Source organism: Drosophila nasuta, chromosome 2R, assembly GCF_023558535.2.
Source record: "Drosophila nasuta strain 15112-1781.00 chromosome 2R, ASM2355853v1, whole genome shotgun sequence".
NCBI lineage: Eukaryota > Metazoa > Arthropoda > Insecta > Diptera > Drosophilidae > Drosophila > Drosophila nasuta.
This window is the reverse complement of record NC_083456.1, coordinates 10,580,289-10,600,122: the sequence shown is the minus strand read 5'-3', so window position 1 is coordinate 10,600,122 and position 19,834 is coordinate 10,580,289. Positions and strand designations below refer to the sequence as shown.

Sequence of the window (19,834 nt, the reverse complement as noted above, 5' to 3'; positions counted from 1 at the left end):
TAATATTAATATTATTATTATTATTTTTGAACAAATAAAAGATAAATATCCAAAGTTGAAAATGTTTTTAATACTATACTTGTTCACTTTAAGTTGCCCTGAAGGCCTTGAATGTAACAAATCAGAAGGTCAAAATACCAGGTGATCATGAACTCCCTGCAGAAAGTCACTTGGTCCACGTGTAAGTAAACAGACTTTACTTTCTCCGGTTTGAGGGTTCCTAAGATCAAAAGAATTGACCCTATTTAATTATCTCTGAGCTGCTGAACGTTCATCTCAAGTAAGATGATCTTTATTCCTATAGAATCACACATTTGTGTTATGGTGCTTATTTGCATGTTCAAATTATCCGCCGGCAGTTAATGATCGAAAATTTTGTTATCGATTTACCACCACACCTGGTGTCGAAGCTAATGCTACAATGTAATCGTTAACAGTATGTTAACGCATTTTGCTGCTCCTGTTAGTCTACATTAATCCAGATAGATTGCATACTTTTCGGTGCTAATACAATTAAAATGTTTCAAATAGCGGATATATTTTTATGTAATTAGTTTAAATATTAGAAAAAAATAATATATTTCAAAAGCCAAAGGCAGCCAGCGCTAGTAAATTTACGCTAGGTTATAAATTAATTTATAATCTTTGCCTTTAATAAATAAATAAATACATATTTCAAAACTATGCAAGCTCATGAATTTAATTTTGGGAATACCATAATAGGCGTATGAATTAAATTTTAAGAAGACTATATCATATAAATAAAAATATAGAAAAATAAAGTATTGTGAGCAGCTCTAGGTTTTTAATAGTTTACGAGGAGGGATTTCCTATTAAATAACTATGATATGTAAAGCATCATGGTATTCAGATGAATTTAAATATAAGAGCTTGGTACCCAGTTATTATCCAAGTTGTGAATAAACACAATCTCCATACATATACGAGTACGAGTACATTATTTTTTTATATGCCGCCATTTATGAAAGCGACATTTTCCATGTGATAAGATAACGTTGGATTGCTGAGTACGCATTTTGCTGTGCTCTCTATTTATATTTGATTTTTTTGCTCTATTTCTTCGTGATTAAAGTTCCAGTACATTTTTGTTGTTGTTTTCTTTTTATTAGAATCACGCGTTACAACAACAAAATATTAAACAATAACAAAATGTCATTTTATGTGGCAGAAGTGTTTTTGTTTATTGCTTGCGAGAAGGAGAATCAAAATGAGAGGGGGCGACTGAGAATGGGAGCGAAATGAAGCAAAGGTAACACTCAGTAACGCTGACTACGTGACTGTACAAAAGTGTCGCATGTCGGGGACTTTGGGAACTTGTCAACTGCTCGTGCAATGTTCAAGTGTGTGCCCCATGTGAATGGGAGTGTTGCAGGCGCTGCATGGTTTGATTGATAGGTGATAAGGCGGCAGCAGCGACACGGCAAAGTCACCTGGCCTGTGGCTTCAGCCCCCAAAACGTTCAATTTATAACGAATAAAGTCAACATTATCGTAGTTAGTTTGATAAACATATTGTTATTGAAATGGGTCTGGGAATGCAGACGAGTAGTTGCCTAGCCCGTCTCTAAGCACGAGAGTGCACATATATTATAGTTTTAGTCCATTTGTTTACTGCGGGAACTATCTGGTATTAATATAATTCTAATCGGTCATTGCAGAGATTTTGCGCTAAAACTTTCGCTGAAAACTACAGATTGCAAGTTCTGTGCGGTGAATTGGAGCTGGGTCATGGTTGATATCAATGTTTTGTTGGTCTTGCAGTGCACAGATAATGGGATGATAATGCCACACACTTCATACATACATACATATGTATGTACACATGTGGAAGAAATCGTCTTACATGATATCATACTCGTACTCGCATTGTATATGCATGATAAGATATAGTTTCATTGTTTTGATTTCTGATTTCTGCTTTTTTGTTTGATATTTTTGCAAACCAATTGTTAATGTCCATATCTGAATAGACTTTAGTAGCTGTTCAGCTATAGGATCAGTTAGTTGAGCACACAAGAGGCTGCGAACTGAAAGCTTTTTATCGCCACTTCAATGCGTGTGGCAACACTTCACAATGAAGACGGCAGCGCCACTTCGATAAGCATAAAACAAAACAGTCAAACAGCAAAAAAAAAGGGAAAAATGCGGCGGCAAGAAACATCAATATAACAACTCAGCAAAAAAGCAACAACAATATGTGAGTCTAACAAGCACCAAGTTCACCAAGTGCTGCTGTTAAAAGGCTTTATCGTTGTCGCCATCTTGATTTCAAAATGGCGCACAAGTTTCCAAACAACAACGCAAACCAACAAATAACAAGCAGCGCAGCGAGTGCGCGCATGTGAGTGTGTACACACATATAGTATAAAATATGTACAACGTACATACAGGCCTTGTACATAATATAAGCATGGGCAATTTACCCTGAATGCCGTATGCACATACGGGATTGTTTGTATATATGAATGTGTGTGTACGTGCACTGCATGCAAGCAATTTGTATTTGCTTTGTTTTCCGTATACACTGGAAGCAAATGAAACTTTAGGCTCTTGGGAAAAATAGTTTAGTAAATAATATACACGAAAATACATTTAATATCGTAGTCAACAGTTAAAAAAAAAAAAAACAAAATTCTCTAATTTTTATTGCATTCTATTTGATACATATTTTTTAATGAAGGAAAGGTTCAAAATTGTATCCTCAAGTATTAGAAATGACTTGTTGAACCTTAAATTATTTGCCATTATTTGGAAACTTTATTATGTGTTGTAGATTAATATTATTAATCAGTTTATTGGTAAAGTGAATGAAATATAAAGGTTCATTCCTAAACTGAAGTTTACACCTTTTTGATGAACTTCGTTGTTGCAACTTTGGGTTAGTAATTGTGTATTTAATGAATAAACCCTCTTTGTAATACTTATAAAAACTTTTTATATAAATATTTGCTTGAAGTCTAAAATGCTGGTACGTGTTGATAGTTTCGTAATTTCAGAAGTCTGAAAAGTCTAAGACTGAACTACTATATTCGTTTACTTGGTTTACATTGTCATACATACATATTTATACACACACACACACGCACGAGCATATTTGTATGTACGCGGTTGTGTACACACTGACACATAGAGTTATTACGATTTACGATGAGTTAATTTTGCGCTTGACGTTCAGTTTTTATGGCACTATTTTTTTTTTTATTAGAACTTAGACTTTTTGCTCTTTGGCTGTTTGCTGTTGTCATTTTATGACCATGGGGCTCAGCGCCGTCTATTTAGCATTATATTATTATTATTTTATAATTATATTATACTACAACAACAACAACAACTTCGACTGCGACTTCGGCTTCGGCTACGACGCGGTGGGAGGCGACGGCGATGATGCGTGTTTAAATGGAAAGTGCAAAACTTACTGTGCGAGCAACGAAATAACCGCACGGTAAGATATTATTTTTTTTACATGGCCATTGCCATAGATAGGCAATCTGTATCTGTGGCCACGATAATGCTTATAAATAAGATAATATGATTTGATAATGGTATTTACCATATGCAGAAAGTAAAAGAAAGGAGCATGCTCATATAAACATACATACTTACAGATACATGCTCAACTCAAATGTATCTGTCAGATACAGCCGAAGAAAATGCAAGAAAAGTGCATTTCCTAGCGACTGCGGTGTGCCTAATTAAATGTTGATTCATTCCGTCCATCGGTCTGTCAGTCTGTTAAATTCCTAGTAACATTTGGCTGTTTGTTGCCCAAAAGGAAGTTGCATGTGTGGAGACCAAAGAACACCTTGGGGTGCAGAGCTCTGGTTTGGTTGTGCAAACAGTTTGCATTTAGAGCAGAGCGCAACAATTCATTGCTCTGATTGTTGATGTATATGTTGCTGTTGCTGTTGCTGTTGCTGTTGTTACTCTTGTTGACTTGCCTGCCACAGTTCCTTGGCTGACGTCTTTCTTTTGCCTCGTTACGTTCTGTTGCGCCTTATCGCCAACTGACGTTTGTACTTCAAAATGTGTACTTAAGATAATGAAATGAAGAAGAAGAAGCAGCAACGGCAACAGCAACGGTAACGGCAGCGACCGACTGTCGACGACTGTCGCCGCATTGACATAGCTACAACGCAACATGACAGCGAGGCATGCGGCAAAAGACAAGAGGCAAGAGGCGCAGCACACATCACATCAACACAAATGAAAATGTGTAGACACGGGCTTGTCACCAACAAATGAGTGGAAGCCCCGTCTTGGCAATTTAAACTTTGAAGACAGACTTTCGACATGCACAATATTGTATGGTTTCCATTCCTTCTACAGAAAAATCACCAGGAAGTCGCTGAATATGCTGAAATTTGTGCAATCAACAATATTTTGTAGTTATGACAGGATTTCCCTTTAAGTTTATTACATGTCTTAAGAGCTCTTGAATGAATATATATCATTGATGAATAAGCGATAGTCTCATCATCAGAACCTCGGCAACATTCCCTACTTTATTTTGTGGAATGTGCAACAAGGAATGCAGTGTTATTGCAAACTCATTAGTCATTTATTAAACACAATTCCAACTTAGCTATTTAATAAAATTCAATGAAGTACTTTAAGTCTGTTTGACATATTTTTAAATAATGAAGCATTACTTCTTGGAAAAGTAACTATTAAACTTTACAGGGTATATTTGAGCAGACTATCGGAGTAGACTGCTTCAATTATAGATAGCTCCACGTGTATTGAAATATTGGCAAGAAAGTGACGTTAAATTAATTGGATATAAAATTGAAAGATGTAGCTTTAAATGATATATTCATATCGGAATATCACTCAGAGTAATTTGAACTTTATACTTTGCACTTTCCTTAGCTCTGAAAATCGTTTTAATTAAAACGTCTTACTATCTAATCTGAATACAAAAAAAAGAGAGATTGTTCAGGTCTAAAACACTGTTATTTGCAATTTCAAGTGCCACTTGAAGAGTGAGAAATTGTTGTTATTTTTTCTCCCTTTTCTTTTTGGTAATTTGAACTTTTTAAAAAACCATTTCATTTGCAATTTCAAATAAAATAAATAACTTTAAGTGGGCATAATTATTTAACACATTGTCATCGGCATTAAATTGAAGAGAAAACCATTAAGATATGAATCATTTAAAAGGTTCACTTATTATGCAAATAATACTTTAAGCGGTTGCATATTTATGATATTATCTGCATTATCAACACATTTCAATATTATGTACTTGTTTTACTTTTTCGATAATAACTTAAGAATTTTTTTTGGGGAATTCACAAATTGTATTAATTTGCAACTGGTTTCATTGCAATAATGAATCACTGTATATCTTATTAACTGGCACTTGGTATTGATTTGAATTTATATCCTGCATGCTTGAAAATTTTCCTCGTTTGTTATTGTTATACTATTATTTCAATTGGTTTTTGAGAATATGCTGCGAGCGCGTTTCGAAAATAACAATGTTTCCATGTTGAAAATCCCAGTTACACTCACCAACTGTGATTAGATTCCATGCCGTTGTGCGTCCAAACTTAAGGAATTACTGAAAAATTCAAATTATTATCGCTTATTATCTTGGGACATTATCAGTTCAAACACTGATATACTGATACAGAGCAACAGGCGACGGCACTGGTGGAAACTGAAACTGAACCCAGAAAGAAACAGAAGCACATTAAGAATCAGACCCATGCACATGGCCATGCCCATTGCCCATGAGCAGACCGAGAACGAGACCGAGTCCAATGCCAGACCGCAAGCAGACGGAGACCAGACCCCAGGTGCTTGGGGAAGCCCAACAGATACCCCAAAACTGATACCGATATCCTATCCGGCAGCAGCAACAACAACAACAACAGAAACAAAATTGATAGCAAATCTTCATTATCTTATAAATACAGAGGCATATCTGGGCATGGGTATTTGTTGTATTGCTGAAAAGCCAAGATTAGATACTTTTATCTAGCTAGGTCACCAAAGAAATTGGCAACGTCACACCGGCCGCTCGGTCGGTGGGTCGGTCCCCAACTTGTTCCGGGCATTATCGGTTAAGCAAATGAAGTATGGCCCATTTGTGCCCTAGATGTTTACACAGCCTGCTGCAGATATGGACGAGTTATCGCTGCGCATATTGAGGTGCCTATAGACTCCGATTGGAGTAGGTTAAGGAGCAGCTGTCTCCTCTCTAACTCTGACTCCGATTCACTCTCGCTCGCTCTCTCTCCAAGGTATTCTTACACATTTGGAGGGCTTGTTGCCTATAGTTGTGTATCCGTGTGTGCGAGTGTGTGTTTGATAGTGTTTGTGCTCGAAATCTCTGTTAAGATACGTTAACTTATCTAAGGCCACTATCTATTCTCAGATATTCGATATGTTTGTTATATATACATATATATATATATATGTGTATTATATGCGACGACGATAGGAAAAATCACTTTGTTGATAGGAACAATCAGTTGTGCACAATATACCATTTGGGGGGGTAACCAACAAAGTTTCCATACACGTCTCTGACACTTCCTCTGGTTACGCGGAAAAGTGTATGTCACATCTTCAACTCAATCCTCTAGTTTATTGCCAAAAAACAGAAAAAAAACCAAAAACGAAATCTGTTTGGAAATCAAAATTCATGTGCGTCAATTATCAGCAAGTGAAGTGGAATATTACGAGTGTTGTTCTATAAATTTGATCGTGTCACAAAATAAAAAAATAACAAAGAAAAAATAATAATAAAACACCATTTTTTTTTTGTCACTTTTCTGTTTGAATTTCTCAATGATAATTAATAATGTTCGGCATATTTTCGAGTGTCTGTTGCTGTTTCAGCCAATCCACAACAGAAGCCCCTTTCAACCCCATCGCCAGTAGCCATGATTGTTAATGGCTTCGCTGTTGTTGCCATTGCCGTTTGCTCTTGCCGTTGCCGTTGCTGTTGCCATCGTGGTTGTCGTTGCTGTTACTGTTGCTGTTGCCGTTGTTATGTTGAACCTTCGGCTTGGTCATGCGAATACAAAGGCCAACAACAAGAACAATGGATTATTATGGATTGTCAGTTATTATAATGAGTCATGTCTGGCCATATTGGTTAGTAAACAAAGGTGAGTATACGTATGAAGAAGGCTAGCAGCCAACAAATGAAGTTACCAAGCAGGAGGGATGTTGTCATTCTATACACAATGTTATTAGTAATGTTTTCGTATATGTATGCAAATTTTTAAACGACTTACAGAGTGGACCTCAACTGATATTGCAGTTTCTTAGTCTGCTCACTATCCTCAATAAGACAGTGCGTATGAGTAATCTTTGTGCATTGCAGATTATTATGCATATTATTCATACTTCTCTCGAACCATAAAATTGTTAGCTTATCTTCTTACTTGCTATAAACTATTTTTAGATTGTTCCACTATTTCATGCCTATTTTAACTTTTGTAATAAGCTGCTAATGAGTCGATTAGGCAATCACTGTGATAATTGTATTAAACATCTTATATCTTAGATTGAATTTCAATTATAATGTAACATTAAACATTGAAACGGTTTGAGTCTTCAAAACAATCTACATTTAAAAGATTTTGTAAGAATATTTATTCTATTTGTAAGATTGATATACGAAACATATAACTGTTTAGGTAAAAATTATTTTAAATTAATAAAATATGTACTTATTTTTAAAAATGAATTATTGTTTTTTCATACAAGTCTTACTTACACTTAAATCCTATAAAATGCATTTACTATTTAAATAAAAAATATTTGAATAAAATATTAATATCTTTTGAACAAACTTTATACTTTGTATTGCATTTATATTGCTTTAGAAGATAGTTGCATTTCTCTGGAATTCTGCCATCATTATTCTAGATGAAAACATATCGCTTCCCTTCATAATATTGATTATTTATGTGTAAGCTAGCAAGTCATATATAATGTGTGTGTTTTATTGCATTTAGTCTGGCTGCCCAAAGATAACTCTTTCACTTCCAAGTACTTGTTCCATAGATACATTTTCATAACTCATACAACATGTCCAAGTTGCATGCCACTCAATGACGTCCAATGGGGACTCAAAATGAACGGTAGCTGGAGTTGTTTTCATTGCGTGCCATGGATGATTTATGGGCTGGGAGCACAGCAGGTTAATAGAAATAAGTTGAACTCAATTTGCTTTCGCCCAAAACAGAGAAGAAAGAAAACAAAAACAACCACAACAAAAACAATGAAGCCATTAGAAAATTTTCATTTTAATTTGATTGAACCACGCCATAATGCCGTGGCTATTATTGGTGGTTGTTTGTTGGTGGTTGCTGGTGAATAGGATGGGATTTAATGAAAAAAAGAAGAAGTATATAAATGCGGTATTTGTTGTTCCCATTTATAAGTAAGTAATTAAAACTAAGGCGCGCCTTTTGGCGTTTAATTTTCTTAAAGTTCTTTATCAGACGTCAAGGCGACCGTCAAAAAGAGGGAAAAGAAAACAAAACGAATCGAAATGAAACGAAACGAAACAAAAAATAGAAGTCAAGCAATTGTTATTGCCGTACAATATAGAATTTATAAATTAAATTTCGTAAAGTCATTGCTTTAACTTTAACTGATCGGCGATACTGTCAACCAGCCCAGAAGTGCTGATAACTCAGTTCAGTTCAGTTAAGTTGCGTTATTTTCAGTTGAATTCGTTTCGTTTCGTTTCGATTCGGTTGTGTTTGTTGTTTTGAGTTGAGTTTGATTTCGTTTTCATTTTGCGTTGTGTGGCGCAGCACTTGAAATTGCATGGACAAGTTGAAGGGTATAAGAGTGTGATTCCAGGAATGATATGAACGCCTCTATATAATTATATATATGTACTTATACGAGTGTTGGCCAGAAACCCCCCGGTGGAAGCATCGAACGCCATAAATTCCTTAGTTTGTGCCGACAGCTAAGACTTGTGCCTTATGGCCATAAATTTTTGTTTTGTTTCACCTTAAAGTATCTTAAGCTAGGCGGCTTCTGCCATCAACTGTGGGTATTAATTGCACGACTTACCCATGGACAAGCCAGTCTGGGACTCTGATTGAGAGCACCACAGACTAGAGCGCCACTCGATGTTAATTCTTCACCTCTCCCAACTTAATCGTAATGTTGAATTCATGTTGCGCCATTTGTAACAATGTCAGAGCTGTCACTGGTCACTGAATGGGCGAGGGAGGAGGTGGAAGCAACTGAGTTGGGCTGTCAGCTTTTTGAGTTTCAGTTTGCATTTGTTATTAATCACTTCGATGATATTTTGTGACACCTTCCCAGCCACCTATCTCAAATGCGCTCTCGACTGTGGCTACTTTAAACAGGCAAACAGCTATTAGATACTTTTGTTTTTTGCAGTGCTTTTAAGATTTGCCAGCATGATTTATGTATCCAACAAGTCCAAACAATTAAATTTATCTGCCTTTATACATGCTAATAGAATCCATACTCACTGTGTGTATAGTAAGTACTTCACGTACTCGGAGTCGGACTCGTGTGGGCCAAAAGAAAGTTGCAAGTAATTGCAGCAGCGATATCTGAAACAACTTGGCCAGGTTATTTTTCATTTTCATTGAATTTGATTTATGCCCAACCGAGCAAGCGGCGTCCAAGCGCCTGCAATAATGCTGTGTATGTTAATGACCGTCATATATCTGCTTACTTTATGGCTGTAACTATAAAGAATTTATGATTTCTGTCTCGTCAAATATGCTTGTGAGCTTACACACAGACAAGACGAACATCTTAAAAGGAAAAAGTGATGGTAACTTTTTTTCTTGTCAAATTTACTATTTTTATTTCTTTTAATTATATGTAATTAAATGACAATTAAAACCATTTGTAGTATAAGTTAAATATGTTTCAATTTCGACCGCTTTACATTTCTATTTAAAAGATTTCTCGTCTCATGCTTAAAAAACTTAAATTTAAATTAAATAAAATAAAAATAAAATACCGCGCAGTAAAAATCTAAAAATATAAAAAAATAAAAATAATTATAATAATATAGTATCCATAAATGTTATAAATTAATTCAATTTAATTCTATACTATGAACTCTACTATAACTGAAACCTAAAATGTAAAAATCACTGTATTAAACTTCCAATAATAAATTCAACTATAAATCAGTTTACTTTTCTTTAAATTAAATGTACATCATGCTCTCATAAATTATATAGTGTTTTATTGAATTTTCATCTTTCTTTCATATATCTTTAGCAAAAGTCTAAAAATAAAGCAATATTCAGCTCAAGTGGATTTCCCATTTTGGGTACAGGTAACTCAAATGCTTGAGTTTTGCAATGATGAATGTATGTGTGGAACACCTGCCTGATCCTCGACCACGTGGATTGTTTGTTTGTTGTCTGTACTCGAATTGCGCTCAAATATGCCAGACATACAGCGTTGTTATTGTTGTTAATAATTTTCATTAGTTACAACACTTGAGACACTTATGAAGTGGAACAAAGTTGCCCACACGTATCGAGGCCTCCATATATAGTATCTAAAGAGCTGGGGGACTCTGGGCCAGATGGACAGATGGACAGGTGGAGTGGTGTAATGTGTTGTAGCTTTGATGCCAGACCCATTGTGAAGTGAGCCAAGCGTTGACTAGCGCTGTGTTGTTGGCGCTGTTTATTAGTTTGCCAGAAAAAAAAGTGTTTTATGGGCGCAATTAGAAAATGCGCCAAGCTAAATTGCACAATCGACAAATAGCTGAGCTCGGGGCCTGTGCAATAGAATCGAATAGACTGTGTGCTAGTCATGGGGGAGGAGGCAATGGAGATGGAGGTGTACGTGGAGTTGGACTTGGTTTGGTGGTTGGGAGGCTTTTGATTTTGGTTTGAGGCCACCAGAATGTAGCCGAGCACGCATGCGCAATTTGTATCTAAGAGATACTTATCGCTTGAAACGGCAACAGCAACAGTAACACAGCAACGTTGTCGACGTTGCCTGCCTGTTGTTGTTTGCTATTCACACACACACACACACACATACACCTACACACCGTTACACGCACTGAAGAGTGTGTGCACACAAATACAAATGCAAGCTTATCTTTGGCGATAAGATAACCAATACCTGGATAGTTAAACGGGCGCGGGCGCTGGAAGAGCATAGAAATAAATCATAACTCACACAGATACACAGGCAAATTGGCCCAACCGCAAAGGTGCTATATACTATATATATATATACCGAATACCTTTCGGAGAGAGGAGAAACTGCGTCTGTATGGGTTTTATAATTGGGCGCTGAGGCAAAAGGTGATAAACGCGGCAGGGACCGCAATGCGTTCCATGTACACATCGGTATTGGTAACTCTGCTGTCGTTGTCGGTGTTGGTGTTGGTGCCATCGTCGTTGTCGGTGTTGTCGACGACATCAGCCCGGGCTCGAGTTGGTCTCGAAAAAAAATAGCACTTATTATTATTATTAAATGCCGCGCGGGAAACAACGAAAACGCTCGACGGATGCCAAAAGAACACACTACCAAATTGGCCCAAGCTCAACAATTGCTAAGTGAATTTTCCAAATGTTCTTCTATTTCCTAAAACTTTCAATCGTCGTTTCCTTTGCGCGCGCTTTTCAATTCGTCCGATAAAACAAGTGTCTTCCGCACATACATACAACAAAACAAGGCAAATAGCAACATATTCCCAGTGTTTGTGATAATTTTTGAAAAACAAAAGAATCAAGTGATAAAAACAAAACTTAGATAAAACCGAACAACAACACTACCCGAACATTTTTTGATGGTTTGCAAAAGTGTTGCACTAGACACTATCAAGATGCAGCTGAAGGTACGTATTATTATTGTAAACATTATCAAGAAATAATAGAAACAAATATTGGCGGTTAAAAAACTACAATAAACTATTCGATTCAAAGTTCAAAATGAAAAAAGGAAATAAAGTTATTATCATTTTAAAGCGTGCAAGCTTATAAATGATTCAACTAACTAAATGAATAAATTGAAAACATTAGCTTAAACTAAACAAAATAACTAAAAAATATAATCCCAAAAAAATTTAAATAAATGAAACAATTCACTTAAAAAATATAATTAAATAAAAAAAATGCTTTTCAAAATGGAAATAAAACTTGTGCATATTATTTTTATTCTTTTTAATAAATATCAATTCTTGCTTTCACATTCAACTCTTTCCTTTAAACGACTGCGTATAAAAATCAGACTTCCATAAAATGTTATAAAATTCTAAATGTCATTTCAAAGTTCAGTTATCGGAATCTTGGAGATATTTTAACAAGACGGCGTGAGCTATTAGAATTTGAATTCGGAATGATCTGAGGACAGGCGCCATAAAAAGTTTCCAATGGTTTGTCACACCGGTTCATTAAATAGACAAGCTACAGATGAGCCACCACATAAAGTTTAGGCTCTATAAAGTTTTTTACGATATTGCCATAAATATGTATTTTCAATTGTATTAGTGTGCGTATGTCGGTTCAGTCAGTGTTAGCAGCATATTATTAATGAGCCGAGAATACTTTGTACGTTTTTAAGATATGCTTTTCAGGTAGCTGCCATTATTGTTCGTCTTTATAGTGTGTATTAAGTAATTATTTACCTGTATGCATTTAAAAGCCAAATTTAATGATTAATTATGCTTGTTTTTTTTCAAATTGAATGCCATTTTGCTTGGCTTAAAACAAGGTCAAAAACAGCAGCGCCAGTTAACAGATTTCAGATTTTCGTTCCTTTTTACATTTTGGTTGTAGGGACTGTATGAGACAATTGTCACGTTGCGATAAGACACATTTGATTTATAATGAGTGACTCACCGGATCAACAAATGCGACATTTTTTCTTCCCTAAAAAAATGCTCTTAAAAAAGTTGAAAATGTGGAAAGATGTTTTATCTTTATGAAGCCAAAGCGATATTGCGGCGGTGGCGTTAAAATACCTAAAAGTAAAACAAGCAATCGTTGCATTGTGGAGAGTGATCGGCTAGCAGATGACCTGTAGTGAGATCTAGCGAGGGAATTTAAATGTTTTAAATTAAGTATAATAAAGTAATTGAGGTAAAAAGTTGCATAGAATAGGAAAATAAACAATAATGACTAGATTTTCTTGACTACAACTTAGTTTTTTATACACCACTCGCTGTAAAGTGCATACCCAATCAATAAATAACTACTGAGTATAGCGAGAAGGTTCAGGAGCCAGGACTCGAAAATATAGTCTTGCACAGCACGCGCATTTGTTGTTTCATTCATAGCGAAGAGGTCAATTTTTTTTTACCTAATGTAACGCTTGGTAATGTGAAATTTATGTCAATCTTATCGCCTTACTTTTGGTCCCTTGCAACCACGCAAGGGATGAGCACATAAAATGTGGAAGTGAAATGCTCTTTATGAATGAAATAATTGCCAACCCTTAGGTATGAATGGGGGTTGCACTCAGAGTGGCGGCGTTCCGTAATCTGCAGCGGAAGTTGCAACGTTAACCAATCGCAATCGAGAAGCCAGTTAACAGTTTGTCAATGGCGGCGGCATTGGCATCGCCAACGCCATCGTCACTGGCGGCTGCAATTGATTGTGATAGTGACTAGCCATGGGTTAGATACTCCGAGTCTCTGAGATAGTTTTATTAGACACGCGTCGCCAGTTGACAGTTGGCAACGTTGACGGCTGATAAGCTGCAAAGGGTCAAAGGGCTTAGGGCCATTCAATTGATGATGGCACTTTAATGGAGTTGTAAATGCAGCTGCCAGCTGTTTTGCCATCTTATCAACTCAACATTTTTTTTTCCTGTCTATTTATTTATTTACTGCTATCACAGGGCGTCTCTTAATTAAATTGATAGCTAGCAAATCTAATCGCAGCGCCTTAGACTTGACTTGCTGTCTACGGCGACGTTCTAGACGAAACGAAAGCGAAAAGTATTGCGATTATGCATACGAGTATAGCCAATATCTTTTGTTTATATAGATAAAAAACAATTGTATATTGACTGTAGTAGGTGTGTCGTATGTCGTCTGTCGTCTGTCGCAGATTTCATTCATAAATACGCATCCACACCCAATGACAAGTCTCTTGACTAAAACCAAGTAAATACTCGTGTGCTCGTAACTCATCGCATACCTCTTACATGACGCCAAAACCCGACCAACTTTAGCTACTCATTGTAATATTTTCTTGTTATTCTTTCTTTTATCTGTCCAAGTCCATTGATGACGTAGCCAATTGCTCTTGCGGAGTGCTAGGAGGGGGGAGTGATAGCATGACCTTTCTCAGTTACCCAGCAGCAAAAGCAGCAGCAAAAGCAGCAGCTGATTGTGCATGCTGATAGTAAACGGATAAGATATTGTCGTTTGGCAGCAGTATCTTAACTAAACTTTTCATACACCAAATACAAACATTGGCACGTGTATAACCACAGCATATACAGTATCATATCATACATACATCCTAGATTATAAGTAATCACGTTTACATTACATTATCTCCACAGAACATTCATTGAACTTTGCCTCAGTGTAGTATCTCAACAATATTTCTACTCAATAGTTGCGTCGGCAAAACCAAAATTTATTTTGTTTATTAGCAATTGAGTTGTAGTGCTTAGTACTGTTTATTAATCATTTCTCTTAAAGCTTGTTTGCCTAAAGCTGCAATTTGTATACACATTTCTCAAAAGCTGACAACTGTCTCTTATGATTGGGCACTTCCTATGAATCATTTGCAAGCAGGGAATTTTTTTATACCCCTACAGGTATATCGATCAATTTGGGCAAGTCAAATAAAATGTGGCGTCCTCGTTTATAATAAATGATGAGAAAACTTTATAAAAATAAAATTCGCTTGAATTATGTTATTTGTATTTAATAAGGTTCCAAGTTCACAAAACTTGCAGTTGAGTAAGATTTGTTTGTAAAATTATAAATACCAATATTACACCGAATTTTATACTGAAATAAATTGAAAGCGTATGTGTTTAGAATTTAAAAATACCAAAAATAAAATTAAACGCTATTTAATATTAACTTGTTAAATGATTTTAACATTTATAATAAATTTATCAATGAATCAATAAAAAAGTAAATTACTTTAATTGTACTAAAATTATGCGAGCAATCGTTGACTATTCACTTTTGATCAAATAAAGTGAAAACTTGAGCATGGCTAAATAATTTAAATTAGAAGTGTCTTTCTTCAATGTTAGCAACGCAATTAAACTGTAATAAACTTTATTGTATTTACGGTTGCAAGTCCTAAGTCGCATACATTACAGCTTGCGACACAAAATTATTTTATTCGCATGAATGTTTTATGTGCAGTCAGCCTTGAAAATGTACTCGTACTCCTAAGTAATATAGTATTAGTACTGGTATTCATGGTACTTGGGGCTTTCCCTGTAGTGACATAAAAACCCACCTAAAAGCTTTGAAGTTTTATGGAACTCGTAAAGAGCGGACTCGAAGTTAAGCACAGTTAGACCCTCGAGCACCGTCATGAATCAGGTGACGATGACGATCGCATATTGACACAACTTTGCCTCTGCCACCCCCAACAAATGAGGTCATAAAGTAAGAAAGACAAGACTTTACAAAATACGAAGTTCTTTTTTTTATAGTTTGTTTTGTTTCGAAATTTGAAATTTTTTTTCGAAACTGTCGTGAAATGATTAACTTTAATTTCCGGCCAAAAGACACAGAGTTCTGTGAGCAAATAGTACGGAAAAAGTGAGACACAGTCGTGTTGCATTTGTTGTAATTGGGAAAAAGTGAAAAATGTGTGCGGCAATGTTGGCACAACAAAACATAGAGGAGGAGGCAGACAGTACAAACAGAGCGGAAGAGGCACAGGGCACAGAACTCAAACTCAAACTGAAACTGAAACTCGAAGTCGTACTGCAAGTTGTATTTTATGATTTTGTAGGCGACAAATTGAGTTGCGAGTTGTGTCGAGCCGAGTTGAACTGAGCTGCGCTGAGGCGGCACTTTTGAAGATTCAGTTTGGGTTTGAGTTTGGGTTTCGTTTTTTTTTTGCGATTGTTGACATTTTGTGTGTGGCGGAAATAGAGGCAGCCGGTGCAGGCCAAGTTCGCATTGTGTGGCCGGAACTGGAGCCACACTTTTGACAACAAGCTGTCAACATTCTGGTCACTCATTCATCATTTGTGTCTTGTCCATTGCAGATGGAAGCGCAAGCGACGCCGCAGCAACAGGCACAGCAGCAGCAGCAACAACAGCAACAATTGCAACAGCAAGTGATGAGCAAACAGCAGCTGCAATTGCTGGATAAAATAAAAATTGAGACAAGCAACGGCAACGATCCACAAGCGACTCAAGTACTCGAGGAGCAACAGGAGCAGCAGCAGCAGCAACAGCAACAACAGCAACAGCAGCAGCAGCAACAATCGCAGCAACAACAGCAGCCAACAACAACTGTTGGCGTTGGCGTTCTAGTGCAGTCGAACAGCCAGCCCAATCTCAGCGAGAGCGACGAGCAGCAGACGCAGTACGTCGTTGTGCCACGCACCCAACAGCGACGCATTCTGACCACAGCTGGCACGCTGTAAGTAGCCCAGGATGAGGATTGCAGCCAGCTCCAGCATAACTAAACTCTGTGCTATTTCCCTTTACTTGCAGTGAACTGAATGAGGCACGCGAAGGCGAACACAGCACCAACAACAGCAGTGCCAGCTCCAACTCCGCGCCTGAGACGCACATCGAGTATCAGCGCAGCTCGCATCAATCACCGCACTACATTCAGATGGCGCCACGCAACGCCGCCGAGGTCGCCGAGCAGGTGGCAGCGAGTGCGCCTCCTGGCACATACTACGCGTATACTTCGGGAGCAATACTGTGCGCCGACGATGTGTCGGCCATTAAGCTGGAGACCATCGACAAGAGCGATGTGCCTGGAGAGGCACAAGCGCAGCAGCTGCAGCAACAACACCAGCATCAACAGCAGCAACAGCAACAGCAGCAATGTCCCACCCCCAATGGCGGTCCCTATGCCGATGCTATTGTGGTTAGTGAGGCTGCTCTGCAGCATCATCATCAGCAGCAGCAGCAACAGCAACAACAGCATCAGAAGCAGCAGCATCATCAGCAACATCCCGCAGTTGCAGCAGCTGCTGCCGCCGCCGCCGCAGCAGCCGCCAGTCAAAATCCCAGCGTGCGCTATGTGACCGAAGATGGACGCTTCACCACCGCCAGCGGTGAGCCAGAGCCAGCTGGTGGAAACCTGTACTACGATTCACCTGTGGTGGATGCCAGTGTCCATGCGAATGAGGCCAAGACCTATGCGGATCTGGGCAGTGCCTACGCGCCCTTTCCTCCCAACTCGACGTTCAGCAGCAACAACTATGCGGCAACGTTGCAGCAAGGCAACACTGTCTACAGTGTGCCTGGCACCGGTCAATTCCTGACTAAAACGGATCCCAATTTGAATCCAATAAGAGCCACTGCAGCGGGCAACTACCAAACCATCTCCTTCTTGGACAGCACTAGTGTGAACGATCCGGCACTGTGGACTACGGCCGGTACGGAGTATCAGAGTGTGTCATATGTAAGTAGAGCAGTCCGCAACATGCCCCCGACCTCTTTCTTAATACCCTGACCAATCGGCAGACGAACTATCATACGCAGGTCATCGATGATTATCCGGCCAGCAATATGACGACAGCCCATTGGCCACCAGCCACCAGCATTAGCAGCTTTGATCCCAGCTTGGGTGCCCCCAACACCGCATCGCCGCCGACTCACAGCCTGCAGGAGCTCAAGTGCGACAACTGCCAGACGCCATACATGCGCAAGGGCTCCGACTTGTACTGTCCCGCCTGTCCCAGCTATGGGCGTGTCCTGCCATCTCGCATGCCACAACGACAGAAGCCAAAGGCTGCAGCAGCTCCCAACAATCGGCGCAGCGGCGTCACCTGCGCCAACTGCCAGACGAACTCGACAACGCTATGGCGGCGCAATAACGAGGGTAATCCTGTCTGCAATGCCTGTGGTCTGTACTTTAAGTTGCACAACATGAATCGTCCTTTGTCCATGAAGAAGGAGGGCATTCAGAAGCGCAAACGCAAGCCAAAGAATAATGGAGGACCCATTCCCCATCGGACACTGCCAAGTAAGTACATTGAAAATGTGAAGAATTAGGGATTATAACCCGTAATAATGATATAAATGGATTATATTATTATAATTCCTGTATAGATGTGAAAGTTTATTGAGCTATATAAATAGATTCAAAGGGAAAAGGAATGAAAGGGAATGCTGAGTATTAAAGAATCTAATTTTATAACAAATATTGTAAATATATAATATATTTTTATTTAAATGAAGGGTCTAAAAATAGAAATAGTAAATAAACAGTTAAAAAAAATATTTGACTTATGGTAGGCAATCAAATAATTATCTGTTGGGTAGAGTATAAGACAATCGTTATAACCTGATGAAATATAATATAACCTTAGTAAAATACATATTATTTTTTTAGATCTTATTTCATTAATTTAGTTTATCTGCCTACATACATTATACTATGTAATATATATATTTTATTACCTATCTAGTGGTTTTCCACACATTATGATTATTTCTAAGTATTTATATATATCAAGTTTCCCGTCAGATAATACTTCCACGCTTCTTAATATTACTCAAATATTCGCTAAATTACAAACTGATACATTTCCACTCGTTGTAGGTATGTCACAAGGTGTCAACTTAATGGTGGGCAGCGGTGCGGTGTATCCCTCTCAGGTGCCACTTCCAGGATTGATGAATAGCCAACAGAATGCTAGTCCCGAGCTGCATGATATGACCACAACTGGACCAGCTGGAGGGACGCGTGTGGTATCGATTGCATTGAATGCGACAGTGCCCACGTCATCGGATGGCACACTGAATATGTCTCGTCATCATGTGACGAGCGAGAGTCACTCGCCCTACAGCCAACAACAACAACAACAGCAGCAGCAACAACAGCCCCCGGCACAAAGTCAATCACCGCATCTGCCTAACTCGAGCACGCTAAATCGCCAGATAGCACAGTCGTGAGTATTCATTATATATACTTTAAGTCAACAGCAAGTGTTTATAAGGAAGTCTAATTTATTTTCACAGTGTTCCGCCAATTGAGAGTGGTCGCAGTTCCAACAGTGAACTGACTCCAAGCGTCATCACAAGAACAGGACTTCCAGAGCGCACATCGAATAACTGAACTTAACTAAAACTAAGCTTAACTAAACTAAAGTAAAGTAAACAACGTATTCTATAGAGAACCTTGCCAAAATATTACAATTGTAAAATAATTCATGTATTTTTAGCTAGAGACATTCCTTATCCCAGTCAGAAAGAATATAATAAGCAAGTGGTGAGTTTGATGCCAAAAGAGAAATAAAGTGAACTAGTTTCAAATACTTTCTACTTGTTCTCAACGAGTTACAGTAGGTTATTAAATTGTATATCTTATTATTTATTAATTCAGTTGTATTTATTGTAATCTTCAAATCAAACTTTTACTCACCATTTGCTATTCAAGTTTTGTCTTCCTTTTCTTATTTAGTAACCAATGTGCCACAAATGATTTGAAATGATTTGTGCCAAAAGGTTTATATAACATACTATTAAACTTATGCATACCATACATCGTATATTGTATTGTTTTTAGTTAATGTATTATTCCGCTTTAGAGTTAGTTTAGCGAAAAAAATCACAAAACCATAAATAAGCCTACGATTTTGTATTTGTAAGTCCTTTTTATAAAATTAAAAATAAAAGTAAAAATAAATAAGTTGTA

The 19,834-nt window shown here is 37.6% G+C and overlaps 1 protein-coding gene across 2 annotated transcripts; it reads left to right on the top strand.

Annotated features, from left to right (window-relative positions):
* Positions 1–11,378: 11,378 nt before the first annotated feature.
* Positions 11,379–19,834, top strand: LOC132787568 (box A-binding factor). 2 transcript variants are annotated; one of them, XM_060794697.1, is made up of 6 exons: positions 11,379–11,856; positions 16,218–16,597; positions 16,672–17,596; positions 17,677–18,160; positions 18,740–19,088; positions 19,159–19,834. In XM_060794697.1, exons 1-6 carry the CDS (start codon positions 11,809–11,811, stop codon positions 19,253–19,255), a joined length of 2,283 nt encoding a protein of 760 aa, XP_060650680.1. In that variant the 5' UTR covers positions 11,379–11,808; the 3' UTR covers positions 19,256–19,834. The 2 variants fall into 2 exon arrangements, with proteins under 2 accessions (XP_060650680.1, XP_060650678.1); XM_060794695.1 differs by having other exon boundaries at positions 11,380–11,856; positions 17,659–18,160.

Excerpts from the sequence above, each read along its gene's own strand:
- LOC132787568 (XM_060794695.1), top strand. The coding sequence starts at position 11,809 with ATGGTTTGCAAAAGTGTTGCACTAGACACTATCAAGATGCAGCTGAAG. Across the intron at positions 11,857-16,217 it reads CTATCAAGATGCAGCTGAAG|ATGGAAGCGCAAGCGACGCC; the intron begins GTACGTATTATT and ends TGTCCATTGCAG. Across the intron at positions 19,089-19,158 it reads AATCGCCAGATAGCACAGTC|TGTTCCGCCAATTGAGAGTG; the intron begins GTGAGTATTCAT and ends TTATTTTCACAG.